The 26,043-nt window shown below is 31.0% G+C and overlaps 1 protein-coding gene across 1 annotated transcript; it reads right to left on the reverse strand.

Moving 5' to 3' along the window:
• Positions 1-8,671: 8,671 nt before the first annotated feature.
• Positions 8,672-17,830, reverse strand: LOC114183962 (probable leucine-rich repeat receptor-like serine/threonine-protein kinase At3g14840). Its single transcript, XM_028071173.1, has 24 exons — positions 17,540-17,830; positions 17,221-17,395; positions 15,175-15,246; positions 15,014-15,085; positions 14,667-14,738; positions 14,485-14,556; positions 14,300-14,371; positions 14,120-14,191; positions 13,938-14,009; positions 13,773-13,844; positions 13,604-13,675; positions 13,320-13,391; positions 12,848-12,910; positions 12,570-12,632; positions 12,456-12,491; positions 12,297-12,337; positions 11,658-12,034; positions 11,220-11,415; positions 10,976-11,122; positions 10,592-10,710; positions 10,277-10,487; positions 9,929-10,166; positions 9,453-9,603; positions 8,672-9,249 (listed from the first exon to the last, which is right to left on the reverse strand). Exons 1-24 carry the CDS (start codon positions 17,637-17,639, stop codon positions 8,893-8,895), a joined length of 2,994 nt encoding a protein of 997 aa, XP_027926974.1. The 5' UTR covers positions 17,640-17,830; the 3' UTR covers positions 8,672-8,892.
• Positions 17,831-26,043: the final 8,213 nt, after the last annotated feature.

Here is a 26,043-nt window from a genome sequence, read left to right on the forward strand (position 1 = left end):
TTTTCTTTCTGTCACTTTCATTCTTTAAGGGACACACACGCAATCTTCTGGCACTGGTGCCGTCGCGGTTAGGTGACATTGATGATTCTGGTGCAGAAGCTGTGCGATAGAAATCCTGTGGTGGGTAAAATATTTATCACTTATGGCCTCGGTCGTAACTGACCCGAGGCAGAAAACGGTGTATATGGCACCGGTTTCAAAACAACCGAGACCAAAATGTGTACCTTTTGGCCTCGCCCCAATATGCTTCGGTTCCAGACCCGAGGCAAAATGTGAAAAATAACCGAGGCAGAAAGCCTTTATTGCACTGGTGATGAAAGAAATTAAACATACCGATTTAGCGTTGTGTTGCATAAATGCATAACTTGATCAATCCAACACTTCACATGCTTTTCCTTCTAGGGAAGATCCACATATTATTGAAATACTCAAAGAATAAAGGCCATGAACTACAAAATTCTTGAAAGTGAGAAACACAATAATCAAATGACTTATAGTCTGCATAATCCATTATAGTGCCCCATACATCCACCACAACATCCCATGCCTCACCAGACCCCATTAACATCTTGCACTTTTGATTTGACATTTTTATTTATGTGGAATCGACAAAGAAGATGACAAGCTTCAAGAAATACAGTGCAAAACCAGGTCTCTATCATTAACAATCACTTTTGGCAATGCATCATATATAAAAAATAACCCTTATAGTCTTTCAAGAGCTTAGATGAAGTTTTTCTCTCTTTCACTTAATAGCAACATTGATGTTGCACTGAAATTCAACCTCGTTGATGTCACACCTACATTATGAAGCAACAACAAACTAGATTTGTTGGTCTTGTAGGTGTTGTCTATGTGTTGCAATAAATTTTAATAATTAGAAAATATAAAAATATGGTTAAATATTTTAAGTAAAAGATAAAATAGTTATAATTTAATAGATTTATTTTATTTAAAATATGTTATTAGATATTGTTTGATATTAGTTAATATTCTTTGATATTATTGTATTGTTACAAACTAAAAGATATATTGCGATATTGTTAGATATTATGAGATATTCAGATATAATTGTGATATATTATTTTTAGATAATAATAATGTGAATAAAATCTTGTATTTTCCTTAACTATATTAGGCTTATAAATATATGAGAAGATAAAGTTTAAGAGAAGAGTTTTAATAGAAATGAGGACAAGTCAAAGAAGAAGGGAGAAAGCTTTAAAGGTTGAGTTTTTATGGGGAAGAAGGAAGAAGTGAAAAGTAAGAGGTAGTGAGACCTTACATTCTTGTGTCCTTGTTTCTTGTTTTATTGTGTTCGCAAGTTTATGTGTGGTAACTCAGTGAAAGGTGGTGAAGGGTAACTTTGCATAGTTGTATCGGAGGTGAAGCCGAGGTTCTCAAAGGAAGTAATGGAAAGTGACATCTGTGTACTTCGTTGGGGTTCTCGAGGGGAGTAATGGAAATTGACACTTGTGTACTTCGTCGAGGCTCAAGGGGAATAATGAGAAGTGACACCATTGGTAAGTTGTGTGTTAGAGTTAAAACTTAGTTTCCTAAGGCTGAGATGCTAGTGGTTGTATTATTATATGAGACAATAGGTTTTATGTGTATTTGTATGATGTTTTATTTTTCTTTTTTAGTTTATGATTTCTATTGAAAAGTATTTTCAAACTCATAATGTGGTGAAAACTATTGTTATTTTTTCCGTTAGCTCACACATTCTATTGGTGGTTTCCACCTCTGATGATCATTTTTATACGGGAATAGATGCGGAGGAAGATGCGGAGGAAGATGGAGAGTGGTCAATGTTAGGAGATGTTTGGGGCAAAGTTTTAGTCTTATATTTATGGGGTAAAAATTGGGGTGTTACATTGTCCATCAATAAAACAATGTTAAGTGCATTGAAGAACTTAATTGCATAGCCAAAATAGGTCGCTTACAACATCCACTACTACGAAAAGGAATTTTTACATTGATTATACAAGACATATTACATCGGTTATAAAATTGATGTAGAGTTTGCCAATATAATAAGTTGTATAATATTACATCGGTTATCACAACCGATTTTGTATTTAGTTAAAAATCTAAAAAAGTTCAAAGTGCATATTACATGGGTTATAAGAAATAACCAATGTAATATATTGTGGTTTTTAAAAAAATCGCTCACGTGATCGTAATTATACATCCCAGACTTCAACTATTTTGTGTCAAAACAAAAGACAAAGTCAAACAATTGGTATAAAATTCATAATCCTACTTTCTTACTTGATAAAGTTAATCTAGTAGTAGTGTTTCTAAATTAAAAGAAACTTGAGAATAAACACATTTGTAGATGGTGTATAGATTTATATACATAATTTAATAGGGATAAAATTTTAAGTTGTTCTAACAAAAAGGTTTATACCGTTTACCACATATAAAAATACAAAGAAGTCAGCTTTCCAAAGTTGGCTTGATCTGTGTGAATCTTTAAGCTCTATCAACGCCCATATCAACAATTATCTTTTGCTTTATCTCCCAAACATTCCTATAATTTCAAACAAAGTTAGCATAAAATTCTTAAGGGTCACAAGATCACAATTCCCATAATTGTGAACTAGAATCATCTACATCAATGTTATACATGATTAAGAAAACAAAAATATATTAAAATGAAGAATATTAAAATTTAACTTAACCATCCATAAATGATAAATTTATGGTTTTGTTCCATTTAGATACTTATAGTGTGGAAAGTCACCACGAGAGCGACGATCAACAACCGAAGCTTCTTTTTCAACTTCTTCCCTACACATGGGTCATGGTAGCAACACTAGATCAGATGTGAAAACTAGTAGCTACAAAGAGATAGACAAACAAAAAATGAAGATTGCAAAGAGTAATACAAATGAAAAGCCATTCAATAGGGAAAAAAGGTTAACCTAATTTGAAAGAAATAAAAATTAAAATATATTTTAAATACTTATTAAATCAGTCCTAAATTCAACTTGATGTAATAATGTTTGGGATTAAAAAAAACTCAAAATACAAATTTAATCATGCATTACATCGTTTCACTACATAACTGATGTAAAATATCATTTCATAATAATGAAAATACCACCTCGTCATATTTTACATTGTTTCCATAAAAAGTGATGTAATAATATCTTATTGTGAAAAGTCATTTTTGTACCAATGATTTGAAGACTCTATGCATCTACTCTGGTGAACATATTTGCCATGCTCCAACAACATCATTAGTTGTTAGATTTTAGCTCTGCATCCTCTCAAAGATCTTTTATAAGCATACATTGCATTATACAATTGTTTTATTGTGGTGACATTATTGTTTTCCTTGAGGGTAAGCAAGATGTTTGGAGGCTTCATTAGACACATACTTTGTCAACAAGTACAAAATGCTCATGCAACTTCAATCTTTTAGCATATGGGTGATCAACTAAAGTATTCAACAACTCATGATTGCGCATATCACATATTACCTTCAATTGCTAACCCTCTCCTTTCCCAATTGTTTCGGCTTGCAACTTAAACGAACAATTACATTTCCTTGTCCTAATTATACTTGGTTGCAAATCATGTTTGTATTTTTTATACTTACCACCCATTTCACATCCTAATAAAACATGTATTCCTTTTAGATTGTTTGTTTGTTTTGTTAGATCTAAGAATGACAACCACAAAACCGAGACCGAAAGCAATACCTCAAACTCGCACCAAGTCTTCAATTTTTCTTTATGTTTTCCTTCGGCACACAAAACATCAAAGAGTAATGAAGAAGCTAAAATGCAGTAAGTGAGGTCAAGAGGGGAGGGACGAACGCACTGCTAAAAGCAAGGACAAGAATACCATTTATTTTTCTCTTTATTTTAATCACTTTTTCATATGGGCAAATGTGGGATTCCAAAATTTAAAGGGTGTAGAAAAAAAAAGGAGTGCAGGAAGGGTGTGGAACAAATGGTACATTGCTATTTGGTAGAGGGGACTTCTCCCTACACCTCCAATACTTTCTTCAGTACCTCCAACAAATTTCAAAATTTCCAAATTACCCTCTATTAAATCTGTTAAAATATAAGTAAATTTCTCTCTCCTATTTCTCACTCTTATTTATTGCACAGTCACACTCCCAATTCTTACCCTAATTGCCTCCTCACATCCGTAACATTTCTCTTCTCTTCTCTTCTTTCCCATTTTCCCATTTTCCCACCTCCGCAATTGGTTCCTGTTCTCCCTCCCTGCCTCTAGGGATGGCAACGGGGCGGGGCAGGGACGGGTTTCGCTATCCCATACCCATCCCCGCATAAAAAATTCATCCCCATCCCCATACCCAAACCCAACGGGTATCAAACTTTTGTCCCATCCCCATCCCTAACGGGTAACGGGTATAATCTCGTACCCATACCCGTACCCGTGTTCTAACTATTTCAATATTAATTTTTATAAAAGAAAAAAAAATTACGGTAAAGAAAACATAATATTATCAAATATTCAATATTAGGAGGATGATTATTTCTTCCATATCAAATACTTTGAAATAAATTATAATTGTCTACATTTTAGATTAGAATACCAAATAAAATTTCATGAGAACCAAAACATTTATTAAATTTGCGAACTACAACATTGATGAAACTCAGTTAATAAAATTAAAAAATATTTCAAAAAATATAAAAGGAAAACAAATATTCAAATTAAAATATATTTTAAATGTTTGTTTACTTCAATCTTTTAAATTCTAATGAATCTCTTTTTTATAGACTAATAAAAGTTATAATACATCACTTGATCAAAATGACACAAAGAACAAATAATAAACATAATAATAAAATTTTGACATAGATTTTGTATCTTTTGAACTTCAATATATGTTGGATAGTGACAAATAAATATTCATAGCAATTACATTAAATTTTTATATTGTAGTAAATAAAATTTATTTATACAATTAAAGTGAAAAAAATTACAGTATGATTAATAATGAGTTATAAAATAACAAATAATTAGATAGAATATATCGAAATATTATTTTACATGATGAAAATAAACAATAAATAAAAATATTAAAAAACTAACAAATGTGTGTTTTAGAAATAATTTGAGAGACTATTGAAAGAAATTGCACAAAGGAAATCAAATGTATAATTAAGGTATGATAAGATGAAAAATACCTTAGAGAACTAATTATTAAATTATGTTTGAAGTGGTTAAAATTAAATAGAAATATCATTAGTGACCAAAAAATTTGTCATTAAATTACAAATAAATTAGTAATTAAATTGGTCACTAAATCAAGTACCGATTCGATCATTGAATCAGTCACTAATTTAATCACTGATTCAGACAATAAATCAATTACTACCACCAATGACGAAAAATAGTTACTGATATGGGTTAATGACTAAATCAATCACTATTTCATGTTTTTCTTGTAGTGAATTATTATATACTATTCCTAAATATCATTATATATATATATATATATATATATATATATATATATATATATATATATATATATATATATATATATAACTTTAACCACTTCAAACATAATTTAAAGTGAAAAAATTACAGTATGATTAATAATGAATTATAAAATAAAAAATAATTAGATAGAATATATCAAAATATTTTTTTACATGATGAAAATAAACAATAAATAAAAATATTAAAAAACTAACAAATGTGTGTTTTAAAAATAATTTGAGAGACTATTGAAAGAAATCGCACAAAGGAAATCAAATGTATAATTAAAGTATGATAAGATGAAAAATATCTTAGAGAACTAAGAAAACTTTTCAAATATCAATATATATACTCAATAGTTGAAAAATAACGAATTATTATTTTAATGAAACAAAAGAGTTCTTCAGATTAAACAAAAATTAATAATAATAATAAGTAAATAATTTTTGTTATATTACCTTAAATTGAGGGTATAAACATTCTCATGTGAAAGAAAAATATATAATAAATAAAAATATTAAAAAATAATAGAAATATTCAAATGTGAGACATCATTTTTTTTAATTAACATACATCATTTTAATATAATTGCATAAAGGTTATCATAAGATAAAAAATATATTAGAGATGCAAATGAGTTTCATCACAAACCAAATAATTAAAAGAAATAAAAAATAGAATATATATATATATATATATATATATATATATATATATATATATATATATATGGTTACTTCATTAATTGTGAATATTTTAATAATTTAAACGAGAATGGAGATATGACGGGGACAGATATTATGGCGGGGATATGTACATCCCCATACCCATCCCCATACCCAACTAAGAAAGTCGGGGATTCCCCATACCCATACCCATATCCAGTCAATGCGGGGATTTCTCGTCAAAACGGGGACGGGTTTGGACAATACCCGCGGGAACAGATTTATTTGCCATCTCTACCTGCCTCTCCTCTTTTTCACTTTCTCAAATCCGCAATTAATTTTCTCTTCTCCCTCCCCACCTCTCTTCTTTCTCAGAAATTTGTTTTAACAAAAATCTAATATTTTTTTAGTTAATTTTTTAAATTCTTATTAATATATTTATCAAATAATTAGAATAAATAAATAAATAAATAATAAAATAATTATTGGAAAAACTAAAAAGAAAGAGAAGAAATTAAAAGAAAAAATGAAACAAAAAATACACCATCTAAAAATAAATAAATATTTATTAAGAAAATAAAATTACGAAAGTGAACATCCGTAACCACTTTAGTGACCAAATAAAAAAAATTATAAATAAATTAAAAACTGAGTTAAGAAAACAAAATTTTTAATAATAACAAAGAAATATATAAGTAGCGTATAAAAAATGTAAAACAAAATAATATCATCACTGTTTAATTAAATAACAATATTCTTAAAAAAAATATATAATTCAAGTCGGATGTCAAATAATATTTCTGAACTTTGTAATATTATACATGTCGACATTTGATTTATAGTTTTGGGTTATGGATATTGATATCTAGAATTTTTATTTATTTTATTTTTTTATTACGGATGTCGACATTCAGTATGAAGTTGCGGATGTCGACATCAGAAATTCTTTTTTGTATAAGTTTTTCTTATTATGGATGTCGATATCCGGTATGCTGTTTCATGTTGTGGATATTGACATTCGAAAAACTTTTTTTTTATTAATTTTATGTGATGCGATGTTGACATCAGATATATTGAGATATATTGCAGATGTCAACATCCGATAATGATTTTATGTAATTTCTTTTTTGTCTTTTTTTTAATCTTATGGAAATGTATCAGAAAATAATGTTTATTTGGATAATGTTTTCATAGAATAGTTGAACACGTCAACACATATCATCTTTCACCGCCATATATATATCGACAAAGGCTAGGGGACTGGTGTACCGCACCTAGCCGGTCCAACCAAATAATAATAATAAACGATCACCATATATACGCGGAACAAATAAAGTAACCAGCCTAAGTCGACCTAAGCCTAACCGGCCTAAGCCACTAAAAGAGTAACCAGCCTAAGCCTACAGAAGAATAATAGCGGCCTAAGCCGCTAAAAGAGTAGCCGGTCTAGACCGGCTACTCTGAAAAACTTAACGAAATCAAAGCACTTTTAAGATTCATGAAACCCACAATAATCAAACTAAGGGCCTGGGCTAAGGCCCAGGCCCACCTACAGCCCAAACAAGGGCTCAGCCCATGATGTGGCCAGACATAATTAATAATTTATAAATATGCATGGACCACACGAATTAAAGGTACGCATTCATTACTTTCCTAATCCTCATATTTGACTTTCTTAGAGATTTCACTGACTTGAGCTTCGGAGTCCCTTATGCAGATAACCCCTCTCGGGTCTAAAAACATGTATCAACCGGGAAGAAGTCTACTGAGGAGATGGCGGATCAGGATAAGATAATAATACTTGTGTTTGACATATCTTGTTTGTCTTCTGCAGGAACACTTACTTTGGTAGATAAAGACTTAATGATCATAATTGCAAGATTTAGAAGTATTGAAGTAAAGGCATCGGTAGATTCTTCACTCTTATGGCAGCTTCTTCCTGCGCTTCCATAAATTTCAACTTGCGCATCTTAAAGTTGTTAAAATACCCATTTGTTCTTATCTTTTTCCCTCCATCTTTTTTCTCCTCCACCGATACACCCATCTCTTCTTTTCTTCTTCATCCATAGGTACCTCCTTTTTTTCCTCCAATGACGCACCACTCTTCTCTCACTACACCCCTTTCCTCCACTCTTCACCTTCTCTCTCCTAAAAATGTATTATATATTATGCAATTTGAAATATGTTTTTTTATTTATTTTGTATTCTGAATTGGTGTAATCTATAGTATATATTTTCATTTTGTATTTTGAATTATATAAATACAAAAGAAAAAAAATTCTGAATTACACAATTTGATATTTTGGATTATGTATTCTATAACTAGTGTATAATGTCGAACTCAAAATAAAACCCCTAAAAGGTAAAATTAGAATTTTCAAAAAATGAATACGAATGCTTGATGAAATCATGGAGGTACAGTACGACCACTATTTTTCTTAAATTGGTTGTTTGTATCAAAGTAACAACAACGTCTATAGAATTTAAAATACAAGACAAATGAAAAATTATTGTTCAATATAATGAGATTATTATTGGTGAAATCGGGTTGATATGATTTTGAGAAGGAAAACGCATTATTGTATAACTCTATCTATAAATGGCTCCAAACACTTCAATGCCATCAAAGAACTTACACTTACAAATGAAAACATGTTACAATCAAGAGGGAAGACTTAACCCCAATGGAAATCAAGAGAGAAATAAAATGTTTATATTACAACAAAATTATTTATACAAATTTGGTTGAAGGTCTCTAACCTCTCTTCTGCAAGTAAGAAGAATCCACATTTACAGGATAAAGATCTGCTGCAGAAGTGGATGATGAAGTCCATGGCTCATCCGTTGAGATACTCAATTCTTGGTAGTATTGCCTCATTTTCTCCATCTTCTTCTCTTCCACATCATTTGCCTCTGAAAACACTTCCTCAACAACAGTTCTTCCTTCTAGCATGCTTACCACTGAAGACATGCTTGGCCTAAGCTGTGTAGTAACATTGGTGCATAAGAGAGCCACCCTTATCAACACTAACACCTCCTCTTTGTTGAAGTTTGTTCCCAATCTTCTATCAACTAGGTCCATTAGATCACCTTTCTCTTTCAACAGATTTGCCTGCAAAATACAATATTAGTTTGATTCCAAAGTGAGTCAAAAGAAGGGTATGGTTAATACCTCACTTTTTTTATATTTGATCATTGTTAGATTGAAGCATGCTACACTAAACTCAACAATGTTATTCTAAGTTAAATCTTACTATAGCAGCTGGTTAATATTGTCAAAGACAGTTGAAATGAACACAACTTGAGAATACTTACCCATTCAAGAATGGAGAATGATTGTTCTTTTGGACGGTGAATGGTGTTGCTCCTTCCATTTATGATTTCCAACACAACAATTCCAAAACTATAGACGTCTGCTTTATCAGTCAAATAACCATGCATGGCATATTCTGGAGCCATATATCCACTGCACAATAAAAAAGATGTCAGATACGTAAACTTGAGAAACCTGCATAATCTTCATGAATTGCTTTTACTACAACAAAAACAACCTAATTCTATTCCTACCAGGTGAACTAGCTAGTTACATGGATCATGTTATGTTAGATTGTATTTGAGACTAAACTTTTCATATAATCAGCTTGTTCATACATCATTTTTCCATCTCATATTTGAAAATTTGAATTTGATTAAATCATCTCCAACCCCTGTAGTTTTGTTTCTTTAGACTCCAATCCTATGCATATAAAATATACCCTATAAGAACCTACACAAAAGATTTAGGAACTTACTATGTTCCAGCTATTCGGGTGCTAATATGAGTATTTTCTTCCTCATCAAGTTTGGCCAAACCAAAGTCTGATATCTTTGGGTTGAGATCTTTATCAAGCAACACATTAGTGGTTTTGATGTCTCTATGGACAACCTTCAATCTTGATTCTTCATGGAGGTAAGCCAAACCTCTAGCAATACCAATACAAATCTTGTATCTTGTTGTCCAATCCAATCTTATTTGGTGTTCTTCAGGTCCTTCATTGGTAAAATGATAGAAATCAGACCACAGTACAATGTTGTCATAGGCATAAGTTAAACTATATCACTAAAACAACAACCAAAGTTTACTGTGTAGGAAGAATTACCAAATAAAGCACGAGCAAGGCTATTGTTTTCCATATATTCATATACCAATAGTAGTTGATCACCCTCCACACAGCATCCATAAAGTTTAACAAGACAAGGATGTTGCAAAGCAGAAATCATGCCTATCTCTGTTATAAACTCACGATTTCCTTGCTTTGATTTAGAAGAAAGTTGCTTCACTGCTACAAGTGTTCCATCTGATAGACATCCCTGCATTTTACCATGAATGATAGAGTTATTGCAATGTAAAAAAACATTCCAAAATAAATGTTAAATTATATAATATACACAATATTTTATATAATGCAAAATACCTTGTACACAGGACCAAATCCTCCTTCTCCAATCTTATTTGCAACATCAAAGTTGTTTGTTGCTGCTTTGATATCTCTTAAACTAAACAAACCAGTTCGCAGGTCTAAACTCCTTATCTCTGTTAATTGAGGTAGAAGAAACATCAGAGACCTTTTATAATGACAAATTTTCATGTTTACACTCTGTTCAGTGCAAGCCTGCTACTTTGTACTTAGCAAGAAAGCCACTAGTCTTAATGGTCCAATAATAAGATACACTAATCAAGGCACATACTCAAACTTACAGAACATGGAAAAATTTCAGTTTTTTCACATCTATAAATCTGTGCTTTAGAAAAATGTTTGACTGATAATCATGACAATAAAAGGAGTTTCTTTGCTTACCTTTTTCTAAAGAACTTTTCTTTCCTAGACATCCTTTCCACCAAAGAATACCAAGTACAAGAATGATAACTATTGCTACTGCAACCACAATTCCAGCCACAGCTCCTGCAGATATGCTACTTCCATTTTCTGAGGGTGGTGTAAAGTCTGTTTGATTATTATACAAGAGACATCTAGATTAGATGATAATATCAAGACCACATTTTATGATAATAATAAACATATATAGCAAATAACAACTCACTAGGTTCAACTGATATAGCTGATATAAGAGGACCATATACTGATCTAAATGGGAGACTAGTTGTTCCTTTTCCAGCCCAATACAAACGTATCTCCAAAGTATTACCACTCACAACTGCAGTGAAGTGTTTTATGATTGCTTTGCCAATCCCTCCTGCTTCTTCTACAATATTGAAGTCCTTCTGCACCAGCTCTTCCTGCAACATTTAATTCAAATCTTAATGGTTCATGATGAACACAAAGCATTAAATATTTCAATCTTCTTACTGGTTAAAATATTGTAGCAAGTAGTAATTGGTTTGATTAATGAAGTTTCCATAGAGACTATAAAGTGGAAAATATACACTTATTAAGATATTAATGCAGAACATAAAATCTAGAACAGGAAAGATCTTTATGAAAAAGGTAAAAGAAGTGTTAGCCATATACATATCTATACCTGAATATAGATGTCAAATACTCGTCTTCCTAAACTGTTAAATGTTGAATCATTGATAAACATGATTTCTGCAAAATGTAGATTGACTGTGTAGTTTCCATTTCCCAAGCAAAATCCATAGTAAGTTAGAGACGTGGGAGAAACTCGTGCATCCATGTAGAGATCAGCGTTGTCCACTGAAATAGCTGACTTATTTTGCCAGATAGAGTAGTCGCCAGCATCATTATCCATAAAGTTACCAGTAGTGATAAATGCCCAACTTTTTGATCCACTTCGGTGAAATCTAGCTGGCCCTCCATTATCTAAATCATCATCATATGTGCTTTTGCCTTCTGTTATCATCTTTCCACCACAGTTTATATGAAGGGAGTATGAGTCTAGAACAAACATGACAAGGTCAGCAATGATGAAATTAAGAAAAGAAGGTATTCAAACAGTTTCTAATAACAATACTTGCAAATGGCTCCAAAGAAAACCTAAATCTGTTGTTTGTAGTATCATAAAATGTTAAGTGGTTTCACATTGCTAACTTTTCGAGTTCCAAAACAATAATTTGTACATAAGCATGGTAGTTTTGGTTTCCTTTACTTCATAAAAGGATTCAAAATTTTTGTAAAAGGTTTCTTTGAAGAAACTTACTTTTTTGACAGACATTGTTTCCCAGGCAAGCAACTGTTCCTCTGAGAAAATGATTGAATGGGTGAAATGCATTAGCTTAATCTCATCACGGTCAATGTAAGATTCCTATAAAAATAACATGCAAAAACTATTTACTTATAACAAAAATGGTAAACTTACGAGTCATTGTGCGTTTTGGAGCTAGAAAACAAGTTCCTGTGACATATAACAGAAGACTATGAGTTAGATTCTTAAATTTGCAAACAAAAATGCACATAACTACAAGATTCTTACACATTTCCATTTTGACATGTAGGATTCCCTTGGCTTGTCGTGAAGTTGTTGTATGAAATATCTCTGCATACATGTTATAAATTTTGAATCAGACTTTTGATATTATTATACCAACCAAAAGAAATATGTGGAATCTTCTAAAGAAACCTAAGAATATTAAAACCATTAATCCAATAAACAAGATGCACAATCAAAGTACAAGGCAATAAGAGTTCCAAAAAGATTAATTTACTACGAATAGCTGAACTATTATATGTAGCATTTGAAAGAGAACTTACACATTGTCAGCTTTCTCTGTCCATGCAGGTACTTGTCCATTGAGAAGATTTCCAGTTAAATATCTACGTTACAAAAATATGAAGGGATTAATATACACAACCTAATATTTGTTGATGATCCAACATTAAGTAAAATAAGCTAGGCATCCTTAATTACACCCATTTACCTGTGTTCTTGTTCTCTGTAAAGTATACTCTGAATTAAACTTAAAATTTACTTCAATGTCGTCCAATTAAATTTAAGAGATTTATTCTTTTTTGTATTGAATAACTTAACTCATGATTGGTGTTGAGTTGATCATCAAGTTGAATGATTCAAATAAACCATCACCTCTCAATAGCAAAATCATATCTTGAAATAAACAATTTTATTATTTTTTGGTGTTTGTAAGGTAACGATAATACTAATAATATTTACTTAGTAAAAAATATTAACATGATAAAACAAAATGAGTTAAAGCTGAGGTATTACATGTAATCAACTTTTCTCAGGGCTTCATAGTCGCTCGGAATTGGTCCAGTCAATTTGTTAAAGCTGAGGTCTCTGAAAAGGAAACACAATAAGAATGAGTTTGAAAGCAGTAGAAGAAAATGGTCACAGAAAAGATTTCTGCAACTTAATAGGTTAGAGGGAAACATACGATCAAAGGAGTGTAATTCTGAAATAAAAAGGATATACAAGTTGCAAAACAAACTAAACAATATCAGATGTAAACAGTAATTGCAAGCAAACAAAGTGGAAAAACATGTGCTTACAAGTTTTTCAAGGTTGTCATTGTCGCGAGATATGTTGGTAGTGTTCCATTGATGTTGCAATTCCTCAAAATCCTGGGAAACAACAAATGGATAGCATTATGTTATTAGAATCTCTTGCTTGACTTTTTTCGAATTTTATTCCATGAAGGAGTTAAAGATTTAAACTCACAAATATTTTAACGTCATGTTATTAAGTTGTGGAAAAGATGATTGTTCAGATCCATTCAGATCACTAATTCTCCTGCATTTCACATCAGAAAAAGAGTTAAGTAAACACAGTTAAAACTATCACTGATTTTGAAACTTTGCTCACTATAAATAAATTCATGCATACAAGTCAGTTAAGTTTTTCAGAAGTGAGATTGCAGAAGGAATAGGCCCATCGAAACCACTCCCTTGAATCACTCTGTCAAAGCAAAGTAATCATTAATAACTTCAGAAAATAAAACAAACTGATTCAATCAATAAACATAATTAAAGCATACTAATAAAATAGAAATGAAGGAGTGTTCATACAGTTTTTGGAGACTTGTCCAACTTTGAATAAAATCAGGTATCTTCCCAGAAAACTGATTGTCCCCAATTCGACTGCATAATGAAAGGGATCAAAAAATGAGAAAGGGTTACATTAAGTTCAAAAACAATTTTTTAAATTAGTCATCATCATTGAATAGTACAATAAAGATTTAAGCTTACATATCCTGCAATGTAGTGAGCTTGGCCAATGTTTCAGGTAACTCTCCAGTAAAATTGTTAGAGGAAAGTAACCTGCAAATAATTGATAAGAACAAACAAGAACAAATTATGAATTTAAGCCATGGAAATCAAACTAGATTTCTAACATTGACCTTTGTAAATGACAAATAAATTGAAGTGCTCACAGTCTTTGAATTTGGGGTAGATTTCCAAGCTCAGGAGGAAGTTCTCCAGATAGTTGATTGGCCTCCAAGACCCTGCACATCTCAAGATAAAGTTCAGTTCCATTATATGAATTTTTAAATTTATTTAATAATAATTTCATGTGTATGAAATGAAAATTTTTTCTTTGATAAGAGGAACTCACAAACTTTGAAGAGTGGATATGTTTGCTATCTCTTTTGGTATTGAACCCGTTAATCGATTTCCAAGGAGGGAACTGTTATGATCAAGAAACATGTTGCCATTATAGATTCTTGTTGCAATGTATAGATAACAAATACCTAGTTTCACAAAAGATGTAACCTAATATGGAACAAAACATAGGTATAATTCACTAACTGCTATTGATATTTCTGTCTGGTTATCAGCATTTAAAAAGTCTCGGTGTTAGATTTATGTTGATGTTATATACAATATATTACCATCATGTGAGGGTCATGTATTATATACATTGATGATTTTAAACTCTAAAAGATGACAGGAAAATCATACATGTTGTTGAGAAGTTTGGTGGTGCCCCATTCTTTGGGAATTGTACCGTTCACGTAATTGCGACTAATGTCACTGCAACAAAGAATGTGTTATCATGCAAAACAATTCATAGATGTTGGTAAAAAACAAATTTAATTTGAGTAAAGTTAAGAATTACTTACAATTCTAGTAGGAAAGGCAATCTGAACAGATCTTTGGGGAGAGTTCCTGGGAGATTTTGTGCTTTCAAAATTCTACACATTTATTTATCAACGAAATGGTTAATCTTCTTAATCTTATCTCCATTATTCTATCTTTAATTCATTCCATTTTTTAAATCAAATATTTCTTTGTAACACTTCAAAATTTAAATTTTTAAACATAAATCTAAAATATAATTAAATATATATTTATAAATATTAATAGTACAGTGCATAAACTAAAATAACAGTGAAGTTTATCTCAAAACCCTAGTCAGAACTGCTTAGATAGCAATAATGATTACATTTTCAATCACAATTCAAACATCTAATCTTAATTTTTTTAATTGTGTTTAAGATTAAATCTGCTGTTTTAATAGAAATTTCTATAATTGGATTAACTGAACTTCAACTGAGATTATTCATAAAATCAGATTTTAAATCCTGATAGAAGCTAAACATTTTAGTCAAACTTCTTCACCAAAAAGATCTTGTATGTTAAGTTTCAAATATAACTGTTTGCTCGTGCACATTGAATAATATGATCTTTATGATAAAAAAGGAAACTAAGAAACGTTAAGACTTAGCTTTCAGTGTTTCAAAAGCTATGATAATAGAGAAATACAACTTGGTAGCACCCTCACATGTGACAGACAAGTTGCAAAAAATACAAACAACATGTTGCAGAATGAAGGTGGTGGGTTTAAAAAAGTCAAAGGTGAAAAATCAATGAGTCATTTACTTTTTGTCATGAAGCAGGACATTATATACTGCAGAATAATTGAGCACCTCAAAGTTGACTGAACCCATAAATGTGGACCTTTATTTTGTTTACACTACATTTATAGCACACGGTGTTACAGTCTTTGATCTTTTGGCTAGTTTAGAGATCACTTCAAACTACAGCATTTAACTGAGTTAATTTTTTTTTTCATCCTAGATTTTTCTTCTGATATTTTTAGTTAATCTTTTTGCACAAACCTTTTCCACATAAGTATTATATCTGTCAAAAACATGATTGATTATCTATCCCAATCTAAAAATCACAATTTTTATCTACATACCCTATTTTTATAATAAATTTTGTTCTTTTTTAAATTACAAGATTCTATAATTTTCCTCTCTAATTATATCTTTAATTTTGTTGATATAAAAAGAAAAAATTTAATTATAATAATAACATTCAGAAGATGTAATTATATATATATATATATATATATATACATATTTTTTTTAATATAATTTTAAGTGAATCATTTATTATAGCTTTCAATTATCTTATTATGTGTAATTACAGTATCTATTTTTATGATTAATTTTTTTTCACCACATTAATTAAATAAAATATGTAATTAAAAAAGCTATGTTATCTTCAAATTTAAAGTCTAAAAGTTAATGAACATTTTTTGTCTAAATATTAAAAACAATGATAAGGATAGGAAAGATGGGAAAAGATAAGGAAGAGAAAAAATATTAAAATGAAAACAACTTCTTTAACTTTTCTGGAAATCAGTGAATGATTGAAGCATTGAATGAAGGTAGGGTGTCTTTATCTTTTGAGTTATGATATGTTAACAAAGTATTTTTGACAAAAGTTTTGACAAACTTTCTTATTTAAGTAAAAAAATATTATTTATTATTTTATTTTAATTAAAAAATAAAAAATTAATCAACTTTAATTCTGTTTTTAGAAACTTTGTTAACTTTGTGAAAATTTTGTTTGTCAAATGATAATTTTCCTTATCTTTTTAAGGGTTGTGGTAGGTTGAGATCCATTTTATCTTATAAAACTAATTTACCATTGTTTTTATTAATTTTGATCAAATAATTTAATTAAATATCTTAATGTAACATTTTATTATCAAACAAAGTTGTAAGTGAGAAAAAGTAAGTGTTAAAAGATCTTTTTCTGGTTCTAGAAAGTAATGTGATGAACAACACATGCTTAACCAAACTTCTTGATCATAATTACCCTATCATAACCTTGAATACTAAGAAGAACACAGAGAATATGAGTAAGAAATTTACATGTTGGTGACATGACAAACGGTGTCATTGTTATAAGAGCAATTGCATCTTAATTCATTTTCACTCCCTTTTACTTGTACTGCAGATGTCCAATTTCGTTCTCCACTGCATGGATCAACGTTGAAATCCCAGTTCTTCTTCCCAAGTGTCTTACCTATATCTTTCAGAGCTTCCACTGTCATAACAAAATCATAATTAACCCATTTATCATTTCTCATCTGATACCAATTTCTTATATGAAACCATGTCCATTACTATGAACTTCACACAGATAAACTAAAAGATTCACTATGAGGAGTGGTTCTTACTAAACACATACCTTCATCTTGGGGAAGAGTGGCTCCAGAAGCTAAGGAGGCAAAGCAGAACACAGCAAGTAGCAGAAGGAATAAGAAGAAACGAGGGTAACTCACCCTCATGGTTACTCTTTCTGATTTGATGCCTTAGAGTTTTTGAGAAGGGATTCAGGAACATATATGAGGAGTGTATATAATAACGTGATAACAGTGGAGGAGAAAGATATCGAGAAACAGGAACGCAGACCAAGACTTGAACTGGTTTGGTGAGAAATTGAATGAGACAATCTCACACGTTGTTAAAAATATTAAGGGTGTTGTATATTAAAAATAGTGACTAAACTGTGTCTGTGCTGATAAAGACAAAGTCAACTCCTCAGTGGTGGTTCATTTGTGTAATTTAATGAATATAATGTTATCAAATAGCAATGATTTTAGTTTCAGATATTATTATAAGAGGAGATAAACATTACTGAAAAATATACAAGAATCGAAGACCACTGAACACTGTTCTTTTATAGACAAATCTCAGAGTAGTTGTTGACAGCATGAAACAGTTGGCTTTGTCAACCTTTCGTACAATTTTCCAAATTCTAAATGAAAAAGAGGGCATCGGATTTGTCAGTTTATGCAGAAAACACGGTTGTGAATTAATGTATGCTATCAAGAGGTGACACAAGTTGTTTTATCCATAAGTTTAATATTTTCATTATAATTTTACTTATATATATATATATATATATATATATTAGTCAATCTATCACGAATAATTCCTTCTGTAATTTTAAAATTCTTAATGTAAATTGATTGATCTGTTTCTGACAGTTTGAATGAATGCGATATAAGTATTTTCATTGAAAGCTAAAACAAGTAGTGATATAAAATCTTTCTGGTTTAAAGAGTTGGAACGAGTTACAATGTGCGATGCATAATTGAGCTTTGGCAAGTTCATTGGTTTTGGTTTTCCCTAGTTTTGATTTTTCTTTGGCTGCTAACCTACAATGTATGGGTCCCTCTTATTTTTCTCCTCCTTTTTTTTTTCTTTCTTAAAGTAGTTTCAATGTCCTTATTTTCTTATCGGATATGGCACATGAAACTTCTTTCACTAGTTGTTACTAATAAATTCCTCAATCATATCAAATACAGAAGTTATGAGGAATAAACCTATTACAGCGTCATTGCAATGTTTAAATCTTGTTATTCATGTTTCATTAACTCACTTCTATATACCAATAAAAATAATTTATATTTCAAGAATGTAATTGTTATAAATTAATGATTGTTGATTGATTTGATACATTTACTTATATGATATGATTGATACTCATATGATTCATTACTCTTTATGTAAATATTTGTATTGACTAAGTTGATTTGTTTCCTTTATGGATTACATGTATATATATAAATATGACTATTCCGATAGATAATAATACACAAATGAGTTGCTCCCGATTCTCTCATTCTCTATTCTCTATTCTCTACTATTTCCTTCTCTTCTCTATTATCTATTATTCTCTCTATTATCCACTTTATTTCATAACACGTTATCACCATGCTTCAACCAATTGAGGATTAGTGGAAGATTTGTCTCTCTAACTATAATGTTTTGCGTGTCTCAATCTAGACTCTTTCTAATCATTTCTCAATTTATAATTTTACCTTATATTCTTCTTCTTGTGATAAGAATTGTTTGACTTCATCAATTTTCATCACTGTCTTATTATTTTTATTTTTATTATGACAGTGATTATTATTATTATTATTTTGATGATGATTATTATTAATATTATTATTTTATTACTAGTTCTAAACACGCGAAACATTACAAATTTTGGATTTGTGACCCTTGATATTACAAGGAAAAATTCCTTATATTGGATTTTAAATGTTGAAATACATTTAGATGCAATGGATATTGGGATACCATTAAATAAAAAAATAAAACATCTAAACAACTAATTTGCTCATGCAACAAAAACATTGTGAAAAGAGATTTCACAAATATTATGAATTTATTTCATGCCTATGTATGGCTGGCTGGACAAAGGAATAAAGCTTTTGATGAAAAATCATGAGATCCGCTTAAACTGCTTCATTCCCAGAAGTGAATGTAGCAATTAATATTATGAATTTATTTCATGCCTTTGTATGGCTGAACAAAGTAATGGGCTTTTGATAGAAACTCATGAAACCTATCCAATTGGTTCTACTCCATTCCCAATAGTGAATGCAACAACATTTGATTTATATTTTCATGATCGTGATCGTAATATTGATTATGGACATGGTTATAAATGAAATTTCAAAGACACATTTTGTCACCAGAAGTGGCACAATAATGTGAAAAAGGGAAAAGGAAAATGTGAAAATATTGACAAAAAAAGATGAAAGTATATATTATCATTACGGTGGTAAAGGCCATTTGAGTTGTAGCATCTTACAAATAATGAGAAGAACATAGAAACACATTTTGGTTATGAAGATGGTGATTCTAATTATGGTCATATGGATGTTACTCATCTTGATACTATTATTTTCTTTGCTAAATCAAATGGAAGCATTGATCACCTCATTGGTTATGAGAGTGTTAAAAAAAAATTCATACTGATATTTACGTTTATATGAAGAACGAATGTTGACACCAGTACCAAAGGTTTTGTCTTATTGATAATGCAACAACTTATACAATTCTCAAGAGTAATAAATTTTTCTCTTGTTTGATAGTGCGAGACATCAATGTTAATATTATTTATGGTACTACAAATATATTTGAAGGCTTTAGAAGAGCTATTATACTTCTACCAAGAAGTTGAATAGAAACTTATTAAGTTTCATGGATATTTGTCTAAATGAATATTATATTGAGACAAACAATGAAAAAGATATGAAATATTTTTATATCTCTACGATTGAGTTGAAAAAAAATGTATATTAGAGAAATTATCAACATTCTTTTATGGTTTGTACTACACGTATATTAGTACAGTTGAAATGCATGTCATGGTAAACCAGAAGTTTACGAATCAAAATGAATGCCTTGTTTTACATGATCAGTTGGATGATTTGTACTACACATATATTAGTACAATTAAAATGCATGAAGCATGGTAGGCTTGTTAATTCCAAAGACATGTTTGAAGCGTGGTAGGCCTATTGGTTCCAAAGATAAAAAAACTCTTGAATGAGAAAGGGAGCTAAAATGAAAAATGACCTAATTGAAAAGGTTGAAATCTCAAAAGATTCATTTGACTTAATTAATGGTTCGGTTCCAAAAGAACCTCAGATACCTGAAATTGTTGAAAATGATGAGATCTCAATAAATTATATCATGAATCATATAATATGGAACCAAAATGAAGTTAACATTGACAAAACTTTTACTTATAACATAGCGATGAATGCTATGAATGACAATAAAGATCAATAAGCAATGATCATTGAAGATTGTCAACAAAGAAAAGATTGGCCAAAATGAAAATATGCAAATAAGCATAATTATATTTGTTTGCTAAACGAAAGGTTTTTGGACATATAGTTCGCACACCTGAAGTTATGAAACTCGTTGGGTACGTATGGATTTTTGCGCAAAAATCAAATTAAGAATGATGAAATTGTTAGATACAAAGCACAATTGGTTGCTCAAGGTTGTTCACAAAACCTTGTATTGATTTGTGAAAAAAACATATCCACTAGTATTGGATGCAAAAAATATTGCAATATTCGATTATCCTAGTTGTACAACAAGGTTTGCATTTACATCTAATGGATGATATTACAACTTATTTGTACGGTTCTTTTGAGAATCATATTTATATGAAAATCCCTGGAGGATTTTATTTGCCCAACAAGACAAATTCTAAAGAGGGTTATTCAATAAAATTGAACATGCTCTTTTATTGATTAAAGCAATCAGGACGTTTGTGGCATAATTGTCTTATAGAGTACTTATTATAAGAAGGCTATAGAAATGATCCTATTTGTTCTTGTATTTATATGAAAAGATCCAAAAATTAATTTGCCATAATTATTGTTTATGTAGATGACATAAACATCATTGGAACTCTTAATGAGCTCACAAAGGCAGTTGATTACTCAAAGAAATAATTTGAGATGAATGATCTTTGAAGGGCAAAGTCTTATTTGAAATTAGAAGTTGAGTATTTAAATAAAGATGTTTTTATACGTTAAGAGACTTATATAATTAAGGTGCTTAAAATGTTCTAAATGGACAAGTCATGTCCATTATGCACTCCAATAGTTGTGAGGTCGTTAGATGTTGATAAAGACTCTTTTTAGACCTCAAGAAGATGATGAAGATCTTCTTGGTCTAGAAGCACCATATCTTAGTGTCATAGAAACACTAATGTATCTTGCTAATTATACTCGATCTAATATTGCATTTGCTGTAAATTTGTTATGCAAGATATAGTTCTTCAACTACAAGAAGAAAATGGTTTGGAGTAAAACATATACTTCGTTACTTTAAGGATACTACGAATATGAGCTTATTCCATCCAAATGATTCAGATTTAGACCAATGGGTTATGTATATGCATGTTATTTTACATATTCTCACAATGTCACAATGGTTGATCATAAACAAGATGTTTGTTCACATGAGGTAGCACAATGATTTCATGAAGGTATATGAAACAAACCATAGTAGCAACATCGTCTAATCATACATAATTATGAGGAAAGTTGTGAATATGTTTGGTTAAGGTCTATAATTCAACATGTGCAAGAAACTTGTGACTATCCCCGACAAAGATGGAATCAACAACCATATATGAAGACAATAGTGCATTGTTCAATTGAAAGGATGATATAGATATCCAAAAATTCATTCACGTGAAAATATGGCATGTCTATTTATGAAGTTTTTTCCAAGAAAAACTTGTGAGCAAATGATTTAGAAGTTCGGACTCTGTCACCTTAATGATGTAAGTTTACATGAGGGGGAAAAATAGAATATGTGATGAACTATATTGTATTAAAGGATACAGAATATTGTACTCTTTTTTCTTCACTAGTTTTTTTTTTATCCCAAAGGGTTTGTCCATTGATTTGATATATTTACTCATATGATTGATACTCATATGATTCATTACTCTTTATGTAAATATTTATATTAACTAAGTTGATTTGTTTCCTTTATGGATTACACGTTGTATATATAAATATGACTCTTGCGATCAATAATAATACACAGATGAGTTGCTCCCTATTCTCTCATTCTTTATTCTCTATTGTTTCCTTCTCTTCTCTATTATCTATTATTCTCTTTGTTATCCACTTTATTTCATAATAGTAATTTAAATTTTAAGTGTTAATTCTTGGATAAACAAGTTCATGTAAAACATTAAGGCGAGCAATTACTTTATTTCATTCATTCGAGTATGTTATAGGAATGAATGTGGACAATTACTTATTTCATATAAAAAATATTTTTTTCATTTACTTGCTTGGTGTGAACGTCGGGCGGAATACATGTTGACTTTTTAGATGATATGTACTCGAACTATACCAATGGACCGGTTCAGTAGAATAGTTAAATCTAAGGTTAATCATTTTAATCTGATTATCAAGTAATTAGATCATCTAAACCAAAGTCTAACTAGGTAAGACCCATGAATCATAGTATAAAAGACACATTTTACGAAGTATATTGATTATATATTTATTAACATTTATTCTTTGAATCTTGGATTGACTTTAGCATCAAAGTGTCTTTTGTAGACACCTCTGATAATTGATGTTATCATGTTTTTATTTTATTTATTTTTATATCTTATTTTTATTTTATTTTTGGATTTTATTAAATATTTCATGTTTTATTAAATAAAAGTGGAAACGATAAATGTGTGGATTATATTATGCAAATACAGGGAAATCTCAGAGATTTGGAAAGATTATCAATAAAATGAGTGGAATATTGACTAGTCAAAGATTATCAACAATATCAAATATAAAAGATTAAAAGATATATATAAAGAATTATCTCTTATAATTTATTCAAGTACCAAATCAAATCTAAATTTTAAGCCCAGTCTAATTACGAAAGTCTATAAATTGAGAGTTTGACGTAGGTAAAAAACATACACTTGGAGAGAAAGAAGCTTGATATCTCTACACTTGAAGTTAGAAGGGAATTTTGAAGGTTGGAGGCATTTAATTTCAACATCAGTCTTGTATTCAGTATGTCTAGGAGTAGTTAACTCCCTCATTAACGGAGGTTGAGTGTAATGTATTCTTAATTCTCTATGAATTCCACAAATCAATATAATTCTTTTTCATCACTCTTGTGTTTTATTCTTGCTTTAATTGCATGATAAATATTGATTGCATATTTGTGGGTATCTAATCATTGGACACGATATTAGAACCTAGAATAGACAACTAATTGATTGTGCATCCAGATGTAACATCCCTCATGATATTACGAATTTTAAATAATAAGTAAAGAAATATTACGCCAGCTTCATTTATTAAAGCATCATTCCCAAAAACACGGGAAATTTAAAACTATTTATTACATAATAAAGATAGCTCTAAATTCAAATGTCTCAAAATTCAATAAAATACCAAAGCAGTCTCATAACAGTTTTACAACTTTATTCAAAACCATAAATGATAAAAACTCCATAAACTTGTTTTTCCATGAGTTTCCCCCCGCTCCGATGCTAAGCCTCACCGGATCCACTTGCAACATCATCTGCTCCTGTGTACCGCGTACACGATTATCGCCAAACACAAGCATATAGGGTGAGCTAATAGAAATAACATATATACAATATAATTATATATACAACATAATCACACCAAGGGAGTTTCATCTTTGATTTCATAACACATGGCCACAACCATGTTAACCATGATCTACGTCTTCTAGGGAGTACCTCAAGGTATCTTGCTGCCATACCTATGGACCACAACCGATAGAGCATGTGCGGGAAACCATGCTACGGATCACACACCGTAACGCCAGGTGAAGTTCCCAAATATGAACATAGTTCGCAACGTCCCAAGACTACCAAACTCGTCAACTAACTACTAAGGAGGGCAATCTATCTGGACCTATCCGTATTGACCACAACCAATACACTCACACTGACAACACTCGCCAACCCAAGCTCAACTCAAGAGTTCTTCGTCTTCATCCACCATCCTGAGCTCAACTTGAGGGATGCATTCCGAGCCACAACTTAAGGAATGCCACATGCTTAACCCCTATCTCGAGCTCAACTCAAGGGATACGTTCCAAGCCACAACTCAATGAACACCAACAAGCCGACCTTTAAGATGTCATAGAAGCCTTATAGATTACACACACAATGCCAGCAACCCGGTGCTGCTGAGCAAAAATCGCCTGGCACAGGTCATGTAGCACCAGACACTGCCACTTCCAAACTGCCTGGCGAGGGACACGTACTGCCTAGCACGTAGCGCCTCAGAACCACCAACACTTGCAGACACCGCCTAGCGGGACCTCCCTCGCCGCCATGTGCACGTGTTCCAGGAACCCACTATTATGCTCACTATCTCCTGGCAGTCCAACCCCTATCGCCAAGCACTATACTAGTATCTCGAGTTGTACTAGTTTAGACCTTTCATACTTGACTTCAATCCTCCTTGATTCTTCCATGGTCCATTACATGGTTACCGATCCTACTAGTTTCAATCTAGATTTCCGAACTTGCTTTTCTTATACCTTACTATCACAATTAACTCAATGCCAAATTCACTCTCTGCATCATTCACACCCTTCCAAATTAACTAAAGAACAACCATGTACTCCACTTTAGGCCAAAGACACAATCCCACCTGAACTTACTACCATTTCTCATTGCTGCCTTAACCCAAAGCATTTACACTTATCATTTAATAATAGAACTCTAAGTAATTCCTCCAAAACAGCACCACAATATTTTCCCTCCTTTAATATTAAACATGCTCTATGTTCATCTAATTATCAATTAGTCTAAAATACTTTAAGTCAACCCTCAACTTGGCTAATTATGCTTATAGGAACCTATACCACTACTGGGATAATCTATACCTTAGCCACAATCTCATTATAGTTAATTCTTTCAGCATCACTAACCCATTCCAATTCTCCCTAGTTTAACCCATACATCAATCACCCTAGGTCTCTGTTCAATCATGTTTCCTAATACTAACTTAGTATTACTTTAGTTTCCAAATACCCCAACACCTCCTATGCACCTTCTAGCCAGTACGTACCACCAGGCGGTGCATAGCATTCTGGGAATTTCCCAGAATTTTCTAGCACCCTCGAAGCCCCAACAACTCCCAACCTCACGTCTTTGTGGTTTTCATCTGATTCTCGCTCGAAATCACTTAACATCATAAGGATTCACAATCCACTTACACTATTGACATTTTCCAGTACAATTAACCTACCAATTTTCCTTAGGACAACAATCCCAATTTTTCCAACCCTAAGAGCATCCCTCCACTGTTCCATTAAATTACGCTCTCCATGACGTGTAATCAAATGCCA

This window comes from Vigna unguiculata, chromosome 5, assembly GCF_004118075.2.
Source record: "Vigna unguiculata cultivar IT97K-499-35 chromosome 5, ASM411807v1, whole genome shotgun sequence".
In the NCBI taxonomy this organism is placed as follows: Eukaryota; Viridiplantae; Streptophyta; class Magnoliopsida; order Fabales; family Fabaceae; genus Vigna; species Vigna unguiculata.

Bases quoted from the DNA above. Each gene is read 5' to 3' on its own strand.
- LOC114183962 (XM_028071173.1), bottom strand. From the start codon at position 17,639: ATGAGGGTGAGTTACCCTCGTTTCTTCTTATTCCTTCTGCTACTTGCT. The intron at 15,247-17,220 runs GTAAATTTCTTA...ATAAATGTGTAG, and splicing joins GTTTGTCATGTCACCAACAT to AATTTTGAAAGCACAAAATC. The intron at 14,557-14,666 runs GTGAGTTCCTCT...TGAGATGTGCAG, and splicing joins ATATCCACTCTTCAAAGTTT to GGTCTTGGAGGCCAATCAAC.